At 41.5% G+C, this 20312-nt stretch overlaps 2 protein-coding genes across 2 annotated transcripts in view; one reads left to right on the top strand and one right to left on the bottom strand.

Moving 5' to 3' along the window:
- The window catches only part of SCGB2B2 (secretoglobin family 2B member 2), a 197422-nt gene that overhangs the window by 72107 nt on the left and 105003 nt on the right, over positions 1-20312 (top strand). The gene's annotated exons all lie outside the window — the stretch shown is intronic.
- Positions 11073-19576, bottom strand: LOC129019727 (zinc finger protein 181-like). The gene is given in 5 exon segments (XM_063657538.1): positions 11073-13050; positions 14032-14130; positions 14385-14505; positions 18462-18538; positions 18762-19576. Coding segments are annotated over 4 exon segments (1656 nt in total). The 5' UTR covers positions 18471-18538; positions 18762-19576; the 3' UTR covers positions 11073-11623.

The raw sequence follows: 20312 nt of genomic DNA, 5'->3' as shown, positions 1-20312 counted from the left end.
CTCCTTCCTCTGGAAGCTTTGTCTCAGAGGGGCACCGGCCTGATGCTACCCAGAGCTCTTCTGTATGGGGTGTCTGTCAACCGCTGTTGGGAGGTTTCTCCCAGTCAGGAGGCATGGGGTTCAGGGACCTACTTGAGGAGGCAGTGTGTCCCTCAACAGAGCTCAAGCACTGTGTTGGGAGAACCTTCCTTGTCAGGATCCACTCCTCTTGTCAGAGCCAACAGGCAGGAACGTTTAAGTCCACTGAAGCTGTGCCCAAAGCTGCCCCTTCACCCACGTGCTCTGTCCCAGGGAGATGGGAGTTTTATTTATAAGCCAGCCTCTGACTGGAGCTGCTGCCTTTCTTTCAGAGATGCCCCACCTAGTGAAGGGGAACCTAGCGTGGCAGTCTGACCACAGTCACTTTGCCTCACTGTGTTTAGTTCAGGCCAGTCCTTAGCAGGGTCAGGGGAAACCCACCTACTCAAGCCTCAGTAATGGCAGACGCCCCTCCCCCCACCAAGCTGTATCATCCAAGGTCGACTTCAGACTTCTGTGTTGACAGTGAGAATTTCAAGCCAGTGGTTCTTAGCTTGCTGGGTTCTGTGGGAGTGGGACCCATCAAGTGAGACGACTTGGCTCCCTGGCTTCAGCCCCCTTTCCGGGGGAGTGAATGGCTCTGTCTTTCTGGGGTTCCAGGCGCCACTGGGGTATGAAAACTCCTACAGCTAGCTCAGTGTCTGCCCAAACAGCCGACCAGTTTTGTGCTTGAAGCCCAGGGCCCTAGTGGTGTAGGCACATGAGGGAATCTCCTGGTCTGCAGATTGCAAAAACTGCGGGAGAAGCATAGTATCTGGGCCAGATAGCACAGTCCCTCACAGCTTCCCCTGGCTGGGAGAGGGAGGTCCCTGACCCCTTGCAGTTCTCAGGTGAGGTAACGCCCCACCCTGCTTCTGCCCGCCTTCTGTGGGCTGTACCCATTGCCTAACCAGTCCCAATGAGATGAACAAGGTACCTCAGTTGGAAATGCAGAAATCACCCACTTTCTGCATTGGTCTTGCTGGGAGCTGCAGACCAGAGCTGTTCCTATTTGGCCATCTTGCCAGATCCCTCCAATTAATGACTATTTTTTTAACTCTAAAATCCTCATGAAGGACAAATATAAACAGAATTTAAATAAATGAAAATATTGAATGGGAGTTTTCAACAGAATAAAGGTGCATTTTCTGCTAAAAATAGCAGCCAGTTTAATGTAATAACAATGAAAATACCAGTAAGATTTTTAATTGATACATAATATTGTAGATATTAATGGGGTATGCATAATATTGTTACATGCATAGAATGTTAATGATCAAGTAGTATTTGAGCTATCTATCTGTCTATCTATCTATCTATTTTAAGAGATGAGGTCTTGCTTTGTCACCCAGACTGGAGTGCAGTGACACAATACTAGCTCACTGCAGCCTTGAATTCCTAGGTTCAAGTGATCTTCCTGCCTCAGCCTCCTGAGTAGCTGGGACCACAGGTGAGAGCCACCGTGCCTGGCTAATTTTTTCAGTTTTCTTGTAGAGACAAGATCTCACTCAGTTGCCCAGGCTGGTCTTGAACACTGGGCCTCAATCAATTATCCTGCCTTGACCTCCCAAAGTGCTGGGATTATAGGTGTGAGCCACCACATCAGGCCTCTATCTCTATTTGCCCATTTTGCATTGCTATAAAGAAAGACCTGACACAGGGTAATTTGTAAAGAAAAGAGGTTTATTTGGCTTACAGTTCTTCAGGCTGTACAAGCATGGCACCAGCATTTGCTCAGCTTCTGATGAGGCCTCAGGAAGCTCGTATTCATGGCAGAAGATGGAGCTATAACAGGCATGTCACATGTGAGAGTGGGACCAAGAGCAGGGAGGTCCCCATCTCTTTTAATCAACCAGATCTCCTGTGAACATGTTACCACTGGGAAGGGTCCCAAGCCATTCAAGAAGGATCCATCGCCATGACTCCAACACCTTCACTAGGCCCCACTTCCAACACTGGGGATCACATTTCAACATGAGATTTGGAGGGGACACATATCCAAACTACATCACTATCATTTTGACTATTTATTATTTTCATGTGTTGAGACAATTCAAATCCTTTTTTCTGGATACTTTAAAATATACAATACATTGTTGTTACCTATAGTCATTCTATTCTGCCATCAAAGAATGAGCTTATATATTTTAACCTACTGTATGTTTGTATCCATTAACCTAGCTCTCTTCATTTCCTCCCCTTCCCAGCTTCCGATATCTATCACTGTAATCTCTGCCTCCATGATCAACTTTTTTAGCTCCCACATGGAAGTGAGAATATGTAGTATTTGTCTTTCTGTGTCTGGCTTATTTCACTCAGCATAATGACCTCCATGTCATCAATGTTGCTGTGAATAAGATTTCATTCTTTTTTATGGCCATATACTATTCCATTGTGTATATACACCACATTCTCTTTATCCATTTATCTGTTGATGAATGCTTAGGTTGATTCCATATCTATGCTATTGTGAATAGTGCTGCAATAAACATGTGAGTTCAGGTATCTCTTTGATATACTGATTAATTTTCCTTTGGATAAATATCCAGCAGGGGAATTGCTGGATCATGTGGTACTTCCATTTTTAGTGTTTAGGTTTTTGAGAAATCGCCATAGTGTTTTCCCTAGTGGCCGCACTAATTTACATTCCAGGCAACAGTGTGTAAGTGTTATCTTTTCTAAACATCCATACTAGCATCTGTTATTTTTTTGTCTGTTTAATAACAGCCATTCTAGCTGGGGTAAGATGATATCTCATTGCAGTTCTGATTTGCATTTCCCTGATAATTAGTGGTGTTCAGCATTTTCTTCATTCACCTGTTGGCCATTTGTATGTCACATTTTGAGAAATGTTTGTTCATGTCCTTAGCCCAATTTTTAATGGGATTATTTGTCTCTTTGTTTTTCTTAGTGTGGAGTTGTTTGAGTTCTTCTAACGAGATTTATTTTAAAGAAAATGATGTATTTTATCCTTATAAAATTAATCTTCCATTTATCATGACCCAAAAATCCCTCTCCTAAGTATTCACCCAAGAGAATGAAGATTTATGTTCACATAAAAAAACCTGATCAGTGGTCGGGCACTGGCTCACACCTGTAATCCCAGCACTTTGGGAGGCTGAGGCGGGTGGATCACGAGGTCAGGAGTTCGAGACCAGCCTGTCCAATATGGTGGAACCCTGTCTCTACTAAAAATACAAAAATTAGCTGGGTGTGGTGGCACCCGCCTGTAGTCTCAGCTACTCGGGAGGCTGAGGTAGAAAAGTCGCTTGAACCCGGGTGGGAGGGATTGCAGTGAACCGAGATCATGCCACTGCACTCCAGTCTGGGTGACAGAGGGAGACTCTATCTCAAAAACAACAACAACAACAACAACAGCAAACCTGATCAGCAATATTTATAACAGTTTTACTCAGATTTCAGTTTATTGAAACTGGAAACAACCCAAACATTGTTCAACTGGTGGATGGATACACAAAGTCTGTTACACTCATGCAATTGAATGCTATGAAGCCACAAGAGGAACAAACTGTTGATACATGCAACAACATAGAAGAGTCTCACGTGGATTAAGATGAATGAAAGAAACAAAACTCAAAATGCTACTGTTGGATGGTTCATTTAAAGGACATTCATATTATACTTAGAAAAATAAGTAAAAATAGCTGAGAAAGAATTTTAAAATAGAGCATTAGGGACAAGAAGCCCTATGAAGTATTCTTTAAAACACACATATGCATGTGGGCATGCACCAATAACTGAACTCTCAATGGAAAGATAGAAATAGATCTAAATAATCAAAATTTTGTGAAAAAAGGTAACTTGCTAATCAAGGTGATCTGGATTATTTTGTAAATAAAGTGGTGTTGAATCCACTGATTGAACATCTGAGGAAATTAAAGTTAGCTCTACTTCTCACAGCCTACTTCAAAATTAACTTCAGATCTCTGAAATATTTCTACATTGAAAGAGTAAGAAAAAAATCCCATGAAACTCTTGGGAAAAAAATAAAGAAGAATATCTTTTAGAATCTCAGAAGAAAGAAGACCATTGCAAAGATTAAAAAACCCAAATTGATAAATTTGACTGCATAAAAAATGAAATATTATGCATGGCCAACTGCATCAAAAAAAGTTCAAAATGTTAGGAGAAAATTGTGGTGAAGATATTTGCAAGTCATATTACAATTGGCTTATTTTCCTAGTATGTATGGAGTCCCTCCACAGCTCCTACAAATGATAAGAAAAAGACCAACATACTGGTGGGAAAAGGAGCAAATCTTCCTAGCAGAAAAGTTCAAAGAAAACAACAAAAAAAAGTGGCTTTAAAACATATGTTAGCATTCCAGGTTTTGTGCTAGGTGGTAGGTTCATGAATGACTACTACATTATTAATAATCATTCAATGAAGAAGTTTATCAGAGGACATCATGAATCGAGATTAATCCAATAAGTCTCTGCACCACTAAAACATTTATCCTGGGGTGGCTTTTTGTCTCTTCCGTTGGACTGGCAAGGACAAAATGTCTGACAAGCAATGTGTCAGAATGTGGAGAAACATGTGCTCACACACTCTGCTGCTGGTACCATAAACTGGGCAACCCCTTCCCTAGAGGCGATGCCAATATAGAGCCTGGAAGGGGGGCACAGCCCACACAGTGAGTGAAGGGGAGGAGTGATGCAAAGTGAGGGGGTGGTGGACACAGAGGAAGAGTGGCAGGGAAGCTGAGCTTGGTGGGAGGTGACAAAGGACAACAAAGGAAGTGAGTAATAAAGACTGTCCTTGAGTGATAAGTAGAGTATAAAAATCAAAAAACTACAAGAGCTGGGCATGATGGCTCACACCTGTAATCCCAGCTCTTTGAGAGATCAAGGCAGGAGCACTGCTTGAGCCCAGGACTTCAAGACCATCCTGGCTAACATAACAAGACTCCATGTCTACAATTTTTTTTAATTAGCCAGCTGTGGTGGTGCATGCCTGTGGTCCCAGTAACTCCAGAGACTGAGGTGGGAGGATCGCTTGAGCTCAGGAGTTCCAGGCTGCAGTGAGTTATGATTGCATCACTGCACTCCAGCCTGGGGGTGACAGACTGAGACCCTGTCTCTGGAAAACAAACAAATGAACAAATATATATTACAAAGAATGCCAAGGAGAGCTATGAAAAATGGCGGGAAATGGAAAGAGAGGAGAGGAATGGTGAAGATGCTGGGAAGTGACAAATCTTATATTCTGGAACTCTCTTCCCCTAGGGAAGTTTTGATTTCAGTCTTCAGTGAATGATTGCTTATTAACAATGTAGTAGTCATTCATGAACCTACCACTTAGCACAAAACCTGGAATGCTAACATATGTTTCAAAACTGAAAACTCAATCCAAACCTTTCTTCAGGACACCACTCAAATGCCACATTATTAGTTTCTCTGGCCATATCTCTTCTACCCACTTTCTGCCCTCCAATTGCCTCCCTCCTTTCCCTGCTTTCTCTGCTAACATGCTCATATTTGTTGGGCTATCTTGTTTATTTCTCTGCCACTACCAAATGTAAGCTAGATAAGGGAAAAAATTTAGTCATTAAAGAAACATCTCCCACATAGAAATTATCAATAAATATTTGCATATATTGCCCCCCCCCCAAATCCACAGTTACTCCTGAAATCCTTAATTCCATTATGTTCTTTGCCTACTCTGGCATGATATTTATTGTAAGAAATAATACTCTCCCCATGTTTGTAGTCGATAGAATGTCATAAGACATCAAAACAAGACAAAAAGATTACTGTATCTGGCCACAATTGTGTAGCATGGTCCAGATTTACACTCGCACCTAGAACATCGAACACTCAACAAAAATGATAATTTTCAGAAATTGGATATCAGGGAGCACGGAAGAGTGATCTCTGGGAGAGGGAAACAAGGAACCAAGTAATTGCCTCAGATTCCCTTCAGAGAATTTCTAGACTGCAATGCAGGAAGGGAAGGGGGAATCCCAGGGAAAATCAGCAGTCTCTGAGTTCCTGAGACAGAGTTAGGAGTCTACAGTGGCCAAGGTGGCTACATTTTCAGGACAGGAGACTATACAGGAGAGAGCTGCACAGAGAGATCTTCAGGGCTCTGCAGAAAGTCCCTGTTAATTCCTCACTGAATACTGCCGTTTATGCATGTGAGAAAATAGCCCAAGACTAGGGAACAACCACCTGAAAGGAGCAGGGGGAAGCAAAGTCTGGAATTTACACAGGGCTGGAAATACTTTGTATTCCTAAAGCCAGAGAGGAATACCCTGGTTATTCATGGGGAGACAAGTAGATAACTCAAGAAAGGTATTATATAAAATTCACTTTGCATATGGCTGCCTTTGTGCCACCTAACGAAACTTGCAAAAAGTTTCCAATGGAATAAACTATTTCCAAATAACTTAACTGAGTAACAGAACAAAACTCAAGAATATTGTAGAAATCCAGAGTTATCCAGCACCTAAAAAATTAAATTTCACAATATTTTGCATTGAAAAAATAATTACCAGGAAGGCAAAGAAGCAGAAAAGTATAACCTATTATCAGAACAATCAACCAGTATAAACAGACCCAGAAATGACACACATGGTAGAATTGAGAAAGAAGTATATTAAAACAGTTATTAAAATTGTATGAAATGTTCAAGAGAGTAAAGGAACACTTGACAAAACACAGATGTATTTTTAAAAAGACCCAAAAACATGTTTAGAAAAAAATACATGTTTTGGGAGGAAGTAGGATAAAATAGTTGAGAAGAATCCTCTAGTGATCATCCCCTCCTCCCTACAGAAACACCAAATTGAACAACTATCCATGCAAGAAAGCCCGGTTCATAAGAACTGATGTGAAGTACCACTCTCATAGAAGAGTCTTTTAATGCTTCTTCCTAGTGGCCCTCTGGGTGCTACTTAGCTATTGCCTCAGAGAATGTAAAGAGCTACATTACCCAGAAGGATGTGCTTCATATGTCCAAATGACACCCTGGGACAGGAGTATTTCCTGCAGCCTGCATTATCATGGGCTGGACTTTTGGTACTGCAAGGGTGAACTTTCATTTGTCACATGACTTGTCTGCCCACACCACCCAGTGGATGCAGGAGGCTCTTTGGGACCAAGCTAGGAAGGCCAGTAAGAAGGATAGGACCCATCTAGTCACCTTTGCAGGGCCTGGGAGAGAGTTCAGCTGAGTCTGAAGTACTGATACAGTTGCTTCTCTCCTAGCACAGGTGTGTTAACTATCCCCCAGTCTCAAATACTTGGACTCTCCACCACATGGCTGTGGCACACTGACATGGAAGATCGTGGAATCCTGGGATTCTTCAGGCCTTCTCTCCCTGCTGATAGGGTCACTGTCTGTCCAGAGTCTTAGACTTACATCAAGTATTACAAGAGAAAATTCCTCTTTCTGGAAATCAGTGGTATGTGGTGGGGAAGTATGAACTACAACTTCTTAGTACTCCCCACCATTCATGTACAGCGGCACATGCAGATCCTCGGGAGAGCATGGCATGCAGAATCCAGAGACATGTTTGGATCATGCTGTGGCCTATCTCAGGGCTGTGGCCTTGTGCAAGCTACCTTGCTACTTTTCACCTCCATTTTCCTAAGGAAGGCTTAAAGGGGAAATATTAACCATCATCCATTCTAGGTGAGAGTACCAGAGATGGCTAATGTGTAATGTGTGTTCCCAGTGCCCAGCACCATTCATGGACCTTCTGGATGCTATTTCTAAAGAGAAACAGTCCTAGAAACTGTGTCCTCTACTCCATTTTCCTTTGCTCACTGCTCTCCTGCCAAGCTGTCCTGATCATTCCAAGCTGTTTCCGACTTCCCAGTCTTTCCCTCTGCCTGGGACACTGAGTCCAGATCTTTGCAGTGCCTCTCCCTCTCCTCTCCTCTTTTGCATCCTTCCCTGTTCTGCACCAATGTCACCTACTAGGAGAGTCTTTTTTTTTTTTTTTTTCGGCCTTGCTGGTTCTAGGTTAAGTATTTCTCATCTTCTGGAATCTTTGTGCAGGGAATGTGGCACACTTACAAAAGTAGAGATCAGGACTTAGTTGGGTTTTCCAGGGTGGTGCAGAAGCAAAGAAGCTAAATAACAATAATAGCTACATTTATTGAGCTCCGAGGGTAACTCGTTATGTAGCACCATTACGTAGCACTTCATTTAATCCCAATTTCCTCAGAGTTAGTTTCTATTATTCTTGCTTTATAGAAAAGGAACCTTAGATTCGGAAAACTTGTTACCTTCTCAGGGTCACACAACTCTTGGCAGAAACTCACACCCTGTACGTTGATCCCTTGAGCCTATGTTCTTTTTTCTTCACCACCATTCCTCCTCAGTGGGCTGGAGAAGCCTGGGGTGACACCTGACAAAGATTTTCTTTGACCAAACTCTACCCAGGCCCCTCTGAGCCTTCTTGAATATGCCTGTCAACTGTGGCCTATTAAGACTTGAACAACACTAACATTTTCTAATGTCTCCTAAAGTGCCTTTCCAAAAAACTCAAGGCTGTCCAAAGAATTTCTTCCAGCCAACACCTGAAGATAAGGCCCCTGTCTCCCAGCCTCTGTGGGAGGATATGAGCCTAACTCAAAAGTGCCAGTAGCAAACCCAGATAGACTGCACATAGACCAGCCCCCCTTCCTAATTTTTCACTTTTCTGACTCCACTGAACCCCTACTCCCCACCCTCTAGTTCTTCACCCTCCCTTTAACATACTCATTTACCTTTGTACAAATCAAAGCTGAGTTGACTTCATGCCAAATTCCTTTCCCCATTGCAATAGTTGTTATCAGTTAGTCTGTTCTAACCGCTGTCATTAATGTCCAGCTTTGTTCATCTTTGACACACCTAGTGAGGTTTGCAAGGTAGGCAGGTCTCCCTCGGCAGGTAAGCGTGGTAATAAATGAAGTATGGGACACATTCTAGGCAGAAGGAGCGGCATGGCCAAAGGAAATGTTTTTTGTTCAATGAGGCAAGAGAGTCCTTATGGTTGCCAAGAGAAATCCCAGTCTTCTGAGATCTGTCCTAGGAGGGCAATATTGTGTGGTCTTTTACTGAATGTTCAAATGTAGCCTATATTCCTAAGATGTGTGACTCTGACAGAGACTCAGGTCACTAGCACAAAGATGATTATGGCCTTTACCTTACAGTATGTGGGAAGATTATTAAAAGCAGGAAAAACACGGCAACAAACTTTTCATGCAGAGGCACTTTGTTGCTTACTTTATAAATCTTTTAATTCTCACAACCACCTGGTAAGATGAGAAATATTTTTGTTTTGATGGAGACATCGGGAAATGAAGTGACTTCCCCAAGTTTATAGAGTAAGCAAGCGACAGTCCCAATAGGCTGAATTCACACCTAGCAATTTGTGTCCAGAGCTGAGAGCATTTAATTGTCTGAATGCAGCACACAAAGCAAACACAAGGCACAGTGGCTGCTGCTATTAACGGTATTGTATTATGATCATTATAGTTTTTCCCTATTTCTTTGATGCCAGAGTGCTTACCCTCAGCACCTCTCGGGCCATACGGGCCATATGGCCTTGTCATTGTCTTGTATCTTGCATTAATTACTTCTGCATATAAAGCTGTTTTCCTCTAACACAATTGCAATTTGTTTAAAAACTGACTCCCCCTCAGCAGCAAAGAATTAAGCTCCCAGGAAGTACTCAGTGATATGTGCATTGGTTCTTTCTAGATGTTTACCAGCAACTAAGTTCTAATCACATTTGACTGGCCCAAGGCTAACAAGAAAATTCTGACTTTCCAGGCATCGGTGACCTTCAATGACAGGCTGTAACCTCCATTCAGGAAGAGTGAGGGCAGTGGCACCCAGCCCATGGGACTCTGTACTCAGAGATGATGCCAAAGACCTGTAGTCTTCTGGTCTCAGTGGGTAAACCCTCCCCTTTCCTCCTTGTGGAAGCCTGATGCCTCCTTCACTCGGCCCATTTTCCAACTCTGTAGGGCATCCTTCTTCCTTCTCACAGACCTGCTGAATTCTCATCTCATCTCCTATCTGGTCTCTTTGTTTCTTCTCAGGTTATTTTGGGCAAGAAACATTCCCTCAAAATGGCTCAGATACTAAAGGATTTGTTGGAAGGAAATGGGGGTGTTTTGTAAAGGCTCTCCCCCAAAAATGTGAAACAGCAAACAGATAAGAGTGACAAGTGATTAGATGTGACATCTGAGACCAGAATAATGAAGCAACCATGAGAAGACGATGATAATGAAATCAATAGCTATAGTTAATATTTATTGAATGCTATTGAGAGGCCAGGCATTGTTGTAAACATTGTGCATCAATCAACTCATTTAATTTTCATAATAATGCTGTGAAATAGGTTTACTACCATTTTACAGATGGAGAAACTGCAGCATGACACAGTGAAACAGTTTGTCCAAGGTCACAAAGCCAGTATACATGCAACTTGGATTTAAACCCAGGTAACAAGACTCCAAAGCTTAATGCTCTTCACACACACACACCTCAGGGCTCTTAAAGGGTATGGAGTGTTTCTTAAGTACACAGAAGATGCTCAAGAAATGGTTAATAGGTATGATTGAGGAAACAATATGTTGTCAGTGACACCATAACGTTATTATTATATTCTGGACAAACAGTGTTAGTGTCCCCTAAGAACGTGTGAAAAATGCAAATTCAAATCAACTCATACAGAAACTCTATGAGGCTTAGCAATCTGTGCTTTAACAAGTCCTTCCAGTGATTTTGACGCACCACTAGAGCTCAGAACTACTAGATTCCTTTATCCCATCCCTGTGTAATACACGAGTAATGCTCAGTAAATTTTCTTGAAAGGTATTTAATTAAGCCTACTGGATATGGACTCAATAATCCTCACCAAAATACTGCTATTCTTAGTATAAGGAGCAGGCCATTTTTCTGTAAGTTTGCTAGTCTCCTACTAAAGGCTATACTAAGGCTAATCTTAGTAAAAAAATTTTTTGTTGGAAACAGTCACAGAGAAAGAGTTCATGATATACAAAATGATTTTATTAGATGCCAAACTTTTATTAACACCATTTTATTTCTTTTGCAGCTTTAATTTTTAACATTATAACATTTACTGGCTCCTCTGGGTAACTAAATATCTTCACATGCCCAGTAGCTAAAAAGAATTTCTAAATAGAACTCAACTGAAACTGCAAGCTACTGCTCTAAGAAATGCATACTTATGTTTATTTGCTCTCCTATAGAATCCTGTTTACAAATAGCATCACTGCAAAGATTTATGTGTAATTTCTAAATCCTTCAGGTTGCTCTACCATTCATTTTCTGATGTCTGGCAAGATAAACACTCTTAGTGAACACTTTGCTGCATCTCTTAAATGAGATTTGTCTCCAGTTTATTTCCTATAGAATAAGGGATGCATTTGGAACTGAAAAATTCCTTCAATTTCTAAAGTTTCCACATTCATACAACTTTTCTCCTGTAGGAGTTTGTAGGAGATTCCATTGCCTATAGTCTTTCCTACATATGATACATGTACACAGATTTTTCCTAGTGTGAGTATACTTATGTCAATTAAGGGATTAATACTGACAAAGGCTTTACCATGATAAACACTGCTTCTCTTCTGTAAGATTTCTCACATGTATAGGGATTCATATGATCTAAAGGCTTTTCCACACTTACCACACTATTGGGTTTCTCTCCATTATGTACTCTTTGATGGGCAGTAAGATTCGAGCCTTTGCTAAAAGCTTTTCCACACTCACTACATTTATATGGCTTTTCTCCAGTATGAATTCTCTGATGTACAGTAAGGTTTGAACTACAGCTGAAGGTCTTCCCACATTTAACACATTCGTAAGGTTTCTCTCCAGTATGAATTCTGTGATGTTGAAGCAGGGATGACCTATGACTAAAGGCTTTCCCACATATACTGCATTCATACGGTTTCAATCTAATGTGATTTCTCAAATGCATATTCAGTGATTCAAGCTGGTTGAAGGATTTCCTGCATTTCTAAACTTCAAACGGTTTTTCTTCAGTATGAATACTCTGATGTTGAACAAGAAATGAGAAGCTACTAAAGACTTTGAGACATTTGTTGCATTCATATTTTTTCTTCATACTGTGAGTTCTTTGATGTTGAGTAAGGTGTGAGCTACAGCAGAAAGCTTTCCCACATTCTCTACATTCATAAGGTTTCTCTCCAGTATGGCTTTTCTGATGGTGAATGAGAGATGAACTATGAATGAAGGCCTTTCCACATATACGACACTCATAGCGTTTTTCTTGCGTATGAATTCTTAGATGCTGAATGAGAAGGGACACACGACTAAAAGACTTTCCACATTTCATACATTCATATGGTTTCTCTCCAGTGTGAGTGCTCTGATGGTTAGTAAGTGATGAGCCATGGCTAAAGGCCTTCCCGCATTCAATACATTTGTAAGGTTTCTCTCCACTATGACTTATCTGATGTCGTGTAAGGGATGAGCCATGGCTAAAAGTCTTCCCACATTCATGACATTCATAGGGCTTCTCTCCTGTATGAATTCTCCAATGGCGATTGAGGATTGACTGTTTGCCAAAGGCTTTCCCACATTCACTGCATGTACAGATTTTCTCTCTATTACAAGTCTGGGGAAGGGTAAGAGATTTGCTCTGGTTGAAGGCTGCCACACTTTTATTAGAATTTAAAAGTTTCTTTCCACCATTTATTCTCTCACTTTTTATACCTGACTTTTTTGATAAATTCTTCTTTAATATATCATATTTGTGTGAATTCCCTTCAGCAGAATTGTTTTGTGGTTCAGAAAGAATAGACTTTGAATGAAAGGTGCTTCTAAACGTGTCGCATTCTGTATATTCCAAATTCTTATTAGAATTTGAAAATTCATAACTTTGTTTTACAACTTTTTCTATTGTTACTGGTTGGGGTGAATCTTCATCATAAGTATCCTTTGTTGATAATTCCTTGTTTTCCCATCTTGATTCCCAATCTGAAATATATCAAGAAAGCAAAGCACTGCTTTTTTTTTTTTTTTTTTTTTTTTACTTCTTGAAAAAAGCTTCTACAGTGGAATTAGGAGAATTGGATAAGAAATGAAGCCCCCAGAAAACACATAGCTCTGACAACTCAAATATTTCAGTGACTTCTGAACAATGCTCAAATGGAGCAGAGAATACAAAGTTCACAGAAGCAGGAACAGAGTGTGATAAAGGAAATGGGTAAACTATACGAAATGGATAAAATAGTATGGAAAAAAGGAAACTATCAGAAATAAGATGTGGAAGGCATTCAGGATTACAAATCATCATTTTGTGCCTATATTCATGTGGGAAAGATTGCATTTTGTTTCATAGCCTTTTTCTCCAACCTTCCATTAATCTCAATTTGCTGTTGGATTATCAAGCTTAAAATATAAAATTGATACTACTACATTAAACAACTGCAGTAAAAACAAAGTAATCTAAATGCTCTTTATAGCTGACAAAGATTTAGGCTTTCTGAGGTTATGAAGAAACTGTGTGAATCATATTATTTCTCGAACATTAGAAAACATTATTCCTAGAAACATATATTTATATGTCCCTTACTTCCTCTAATATGTTCATATTTCGTCTACAAAGCTCAGCTTTAGAAAAGTGATTTTCCATCTGACAGCTTTTCTTAGCTTGAAACCATTAGTATATTTTTCTTAAGTAGAATTAATAAAGAATAAATTGTCTTACTTTGTCATGAATATAGTAACAATTTGAATTCTTATGATGGCAAAAACCTCTAACCTTGATTAGGTGACATGAATGATACAGATAATAATTTGAGAGGGAAGAACAATTGTTTTGAAAATCTAAGCTAAATATCCCTCAATTTTTCATTTCTATCTGAGATCTTTGAAGACAGTATCCCTAAAATGCCTCAACACTCACTATAAACATCTTTAACAAAATCTTCCTTTGTCTCGTTCACCATGACTCACCTGGAATCATACCTTTTGACAGTTTTTTCTCCATCATCCAGGGCTCTTTTCCATCCTCCAATAACATGATCACATATGGCTTAGTTATGGAAAGACCTGCTTACAGGAAGAGTATAGAATTGTTTAAGCCGTGGTCCTCTATTATGAGAGGCCATCACAAGAGGGACCACAGGAATGGATGAAGGGTGTTCATTGAAATGGAAAGATAAGCTTCAGGCAGGGCACAACGGAGCTGCACATTTCCTTGGGAGCATGGTACAGAAATTCAGCCATTTACTTAGGAGGATCTCCAGCAATTCAGGGTGGCAAAAGAAAGGTGTCCCCTATTGGAGTGGAAGGGGTAATATCCTTACCTACAGAGACCAGGTTCTCATAATTCTGGACCATCACATCCTTATATAAGTCCCTCTGAGCAGAATCTAGGCATGCCCACTCTTCATGAGAGAAGTCTATAGCCACATCGCTAAATGTCACCTGAAATAGCAAATATATTTAGGCTCAGTCAAAGCCCAGGCCTCTTCTGTCACTGAAGAAGGGATAAAATTAGCCTGGTTGTGGAAGAAATGGAACAAGATTCAGGAGTTGTGACAATGATTGGGAATGTGATGTCAGGTAAGTAATAATAGGACAGTTATGTAGTTGGAATTATCATATAATAAAGGGGACAGTTATGTGCTTAGAATTTTTATACAATAAGAATGAGAGACAAATATGAGAGCTTTGCTTCAGTAATTTTGTTAAAAGTTTAGAATTATATGAATTTTTAAAAATTAACATTTGACAGCACAGAGTCAAGTATTTAGTTATATCTTTTATAGCTTACGTGCTAGCTAAGTAATTAAAAATAAGGCTAAAGTGATTGTCTCTCAAATGGGATACTCAGGAAGATTCACTAAATCTCATAAAAAATGGGTTCAGAAAAAAAAGACATCTTAATATTAAAGACTAATACACATATGGTTTGATTATGTTCCCCAAAAAAGCATGTATTGAACTTAATCACCATTCTAATAGTATTGAGAGGTTAGATCTTTAGGAGATGATTGGGCCTTGAGGACTCTGCCCTCATGAATGGATTAATGTCATCATCAGGGGAGAGGGTTCCTTATTTTAAAAAATGAGTTCCAGCCCCCCGTTGCCTCTCTCTCTTCTCTTTGCTCCATCCACCACAAAAGGACACAGCAAGAAGGCCCTTGCCAGATGCCTGCCCCTTGATCTTGGACTTCCCAGGCACCAAAACCATGAGAAGTCAATTTTCATTATTTATAAACTACTCAGTCTGGGGTATTTGTTACAGCAGCACAGATGGACTAAAACATACACATAACTGATTCATAAACAAAAAAGAAAAATATATGTGTGGTGTATACTTAAACTTTGTACTGACAAACATTTAATAATTAAAATATGAGACTCCTGGGTGAAAAGACTGAAGGATGGTTTCATGTCATAGATCAGGGGTCTAACACCTGGGCCACGGACTGGTACTGGTCTGTGGCCTTTAGGAACTGGGCAACTCAGGAGGAGGTGAGTGGCAGGAAAGTGAGCATTACCACCCGAGCTCCGCCTGCTGTCAGATCAGCTATGGCATAGATTCTTATAGGAGCGCAATCCCTACTGTGAACTGCACATGCAAGGGATCAAAGTTGCATGCTCCTTATGTGAATCTAACTAATGCCTGATGATCTGAGGTAGAATGGTTTCATCCCCAAACCACCACCTCCACCACCTCCCACTTCTGTGGAAAAATTATCTTCCACGAAACTGATTCTTGGTGTCAAAAAGGTTGAGGACTCCTGCCATAGACAGTCTTTAAATAGGACCTGGAAGGGGAAAAAAATGAGAGTAGATTTCAAAGAAAATATTCTAAGGAAATGCTCACAGATGTGCTTAGAAATTCTTCTCAATAGTACTCATTTCACAGTATTATTGAAAATAGTAAAACTTTAGAAGCTTAAATATTCAATAATAGCTCATTGGCTAGTCAAATTATAATATGTGCAAAAAGTACAGCCATTTAATACAGAGTTATTACTGTCTGTGATTTGTAAAACAGACTGCTCTACTGTGGTAATTTTTTAGCTCTGAGAGTTCATTCAGTATTGTATTACTTTATTTGGATATTTTGCATGCATGTTCACCAGTGACATGGATCTTTGGTTTTAAAGGCAGAATTTACTTTTCTCAGGTTTGGGGAAAATAATTAAAATTAGAATCTCCTTCCAATGGCAGAAAATCCTCTCCACAAATGTAGAAAAAAAAAGAAAGCAGTTTTATTACTGAATAAGCTAAATCAGATCTTGATGCACTTCACAAGCAATCCACTATTGAGATGAAAAGGACAGGAAGAAATCTCATCTTTTTATATAGGCAAGCAGATACAATCCAACACACATGTTTTCCAAATAAACAATAACTTATCCTGAAATAAGATTTGACAGTTCAATTTGCTACACAAAATTTCTTCTAAATTCACCTGTTAATTGGAGTTGCCACTGTGTTAATTGCCTATATCCCAAATAAAAATAACATTTCTCATATCTTTGACAAACCAGTCATTACAACTTAGAGCCAGGGATGCTTCTTTCTTCCCCTTCAGTTGCCTGGGCAGCTTGAGATGTTCATTCATCTCAGTTCCCAAAAGAACATAAGATATCTATCCTAGCACTTATTAAATTTAAATTTCCTATGCTTTCTTACTTTTCTACCAGTGCCACAATCTTCAGTACAGGAGCCACTAGCCAACTTGGCTACAACATTTAAATTAATTAAAATGCAAAAATAAAATAATTAAATAAAATTTAAAATTTATTTCCTCCATTGCCTAAGCCACAGTTCAAGTACTCAATAGTCATATGGGGCTGGTGGCTACTGTACTGACCAGTACACATGCAGAGCACTTCCACCACTGCAGAAAGTTCTCTTAGACAATACTGCACTAGATCATGAAGTCCTGTATGTCCGTGTACACCAAAATCCATGTACAACTTTTCCTAACAGGTACTTCATAAGTGTTTAGAAGATGAACCAATGAATGGTTTTGGCATTAGTTCACTTTAGCCTTTACTTTTTTTTTTCTTTTAAGAGGCAGGTTCTTGCTCTGTCACCAAGCTGGAGTGCACTGACATAATCATAGCTCACTACAGGCTTATACCAGAGGCCTCAAGAAATCTTCCCACCTCATCAGCCTCCCGAGTAGCTGTGACAACAGGCATGCACCACCACACTAGTTTTTCAATTCTAATTATCTAATTATTCCAGGAAAACAGACTTCACCCAAGATGTACATCTGCTACTTACATCCCCTCCTGTGCAAGCTTCACCTTCCATGCCATGATTCTGCCCCACCAGTTCTTCATTACTCATCTTATTCACTCAACAATTACTTACTAAGCATCCATTTGGTGCCAGGTAACACTCTGGGTACTGAAGCTATAACAGTCAACAAAAAAGAAAAAACATTCTTCCCACCAGGAACAGACAATGAGCACGTGCATATACTGAACATACAGTACATCAGCTAGTGAGTGACATGCGCTGTGGAAAACAACAAAGCAGTGATGGAGGTGTGGAAGCACTAGGCGAGGGAAGGTGACTGCAATTGCAAATAGGCGTTCAGGGACGCTGTTCTGAGAAAGTAACCACAGAACTTTCTCAGAACTTTTGTGCGTATGTAGGGGAAGAATATTCCACGTGGATGGCACAGCAACCGGTGACAGTGGCTGGAGCTCACAGGGAGGCAGAGAAGGAAGGTGGGATCAGGGAGGTAATGGCCTAATTGTACAAATAGGTCATTGCAGAAGTGACTCAGTTAGAGCCACTGAAAAATTTTAGGTTGAGGAATGACAGGAATTTATATAACAATAGGACCACGGTAACAGGTGTACTGAGAAGAGACTGATGAGGGTTAAGGGCAGATGCTGGGAATCCAGCTAGAAGGCTACCGCAATAATCCAGGTGACCCGGACTGGGCTGGTAGTGGTGGTGGTGGTGGTGATGGGCTAACTAATGGTCAGATGCTGTATACGGTGTATCATTTAGATCCAACTAGAGGACCTGAATATGAGTTATAAGTCAAAAGGAAGAATCAAGGATGACTCCAAACATCTCTTCACTTGAGACCACATGGTACAGTTTTGACAACCATAAACCAAATAACCTTACATTCCAAAGTTGCATTGTGAATTACAGTTTAAAAATTTTGTCAATCTAGAAAGTCTTCTAGCAGAAAACTGTAGAAAAGAGGAACACTGGGTGAGGAGGACAATACCTTGGAGCTCTCCTGTGGGCTCCATCCTTCCTACAGTGAAAGGAACCATAGATCTAGTCCCTTAAATGGACTCGATTGGGTGGGAACAGGCAGGAGAAGCAAAGCAAACACACAGAGGCCTAACAGTGTTTCAGGAAGATTTGGGGACACACCGACTTACCTGAGACATTATACTGCAATTTCCAATGGCCAACAGAGTCCCCTTTCCAGGTTCTTATCTTAGAGATGGGCAGTGTCCTGAGGGCACAGAAGGGCAGGAAAAAGCAGTCATGAAAAATCAGGCTTATCTTGCGGCACCTGTGACACACCTTAATGGAAAGGCACACTGGTAATCACTCTCCCAAGCATCAATCTCTCCCTGGGAACGAACAGGGTGTTTCTCCTCAAGGGCTAACCATTTACCAGGTGCCACCTGCGGGGAAAATCAATTATTCTGTATGTAAAAGACTCATAAAACAACGTTAACAACTTTATCAGCTCGTTCGGTCTTCACCACTTTGCACGATGGGCATTCACATTATTCCAGATTTTTTTTTTCTTTTTTCTTTTTTTTTTTTGAGACGGAGTCTTGTTCTGTCGCCCAGGCTGAAGTGCAATGGAGCGACCTCGGCTCACTGCAACCTCTGCTTCCCGGGTTCAAGCGATTCTCCTGCCTCCGCCTCTTGAATAGCTGGGATTATAGACAAGTGCCACCACGCCCAGCTAATTTTTTTTTTTTTGTATTTTTAGTAGAGACGGGGTTTCGCCATGTTGGTCAGGCTGGTGCGGTGGCTTACGCCTTTAATCCCAGCACTTTGGAAGGCGGAGGCGGGCAGATCGCTTGAGGTCAGGAGTTCTAAACCAGATTTATTTTTTAAAATGAAGACAAAACTGAAATTCCGATATACTGAACCCATTTGTTCAAGGTTGTACAACTGAAAGCGCCGGCTTCATGACGACATAACCCCCAAAAAACTGTGGCTGGCATCTGCTCTCGCGCCCACTTCGTTCTCACAACAGTGCCAAGAGGTCGGCGCCGTCATCACCCACCCCGCGTTTACACGGCTCAACAGGAAGGCCAGGAAATAACCAAGGCCCGGGCTGGGGTCAAACCGCGGTGCGGACCCAGGGCCTGAGCCTCGCCGCCACCGGGCCCCACACTTGCCGGAGTCCTCAACAGGGCCTCACCGTCCCCGCAGGCGCCCCGAGCCCGCGTCTCTGCGGACCAGACGCGCCACGTAGCTGGTGAGCGGGTAACGGCGGCCGACTTCCGGGAACGACACTGCCCCAAACCGTTCCTTAGCTTGGAAGCTGCCGCCGGGCCTGAGGCTATCGCGGGACTGACCCAGTGCACCGCCAACGGCGAATCACATTTCCCAGAATCCTCCGCCTGCGGGACAAACGTCCCGGCAGCGCGAACCGCCGGCACCTGAAGGCCACACTTCCCAAGGATCTCTGCGGCTGCGCGGACCTTGTGCGCCGCGGGCAAACCGGTCACGGCTTCATAAGTAGCTAAACCGCCTGGGGCCGTCGACCCAGAGCTGGCCAGCTAGGACCATGCGCAAATTGTCCTGGGGCACACAGTCTTTCTCTGGTGAAGGATACACCTCGGAACCAAGGGACACCCTCTACTTATAAGGGCCATGGCGCCTGGACCAAGAAATCACATTTCCCAGAAAACTGCAGCCGTGCCAAGATCTTCCGGGTCATTCCTGAGCTCACACAAACGTTTCCCTCCGAGACATGGGCAGCCCTTGCTGGTACCGCGCAAGTGTTCCCCGTTGCTAGCAAAAGGGTTCCTCTCATCCCAAACCCTGCTGCTATGCTGTTCATCTTCAGAGGTCTTTTTGTTTTTTTGGCACTCATTTGCCCAAGACTATAGCTCACAAAACGCCCTGTGGCCCGACTGTCACGACTGTAATTCGCCAACCAAGGGCATTTCCTGGAAATGCAAGGGGACACGTATCTGTGACAGTAATGGCCATTCTGACGTGCGTTACGCCCCCTGGAAGGACTTGGAAATACTGAACTT

This window comes from Pongo pygmaeus, chromosome 20 (assembly GCF_028885625.2).
Source record: "Pongo pygmaeus isolate AG05252 chromosome 20, NHGRI_mPonPyg2-v2.0_pri, whole genome shotgun sequence".
Classification (NCBI taxonomy): Eukaryota; Metazoa; Chordata; class Mammalia; order Primates; family Hominidae; genus Pongo; species Pongo pygmaeus.
Note: the sequence above shows the minus strand (reverse complement) of the source record. Positions and strands in the feature narration are given on the sequence as shown.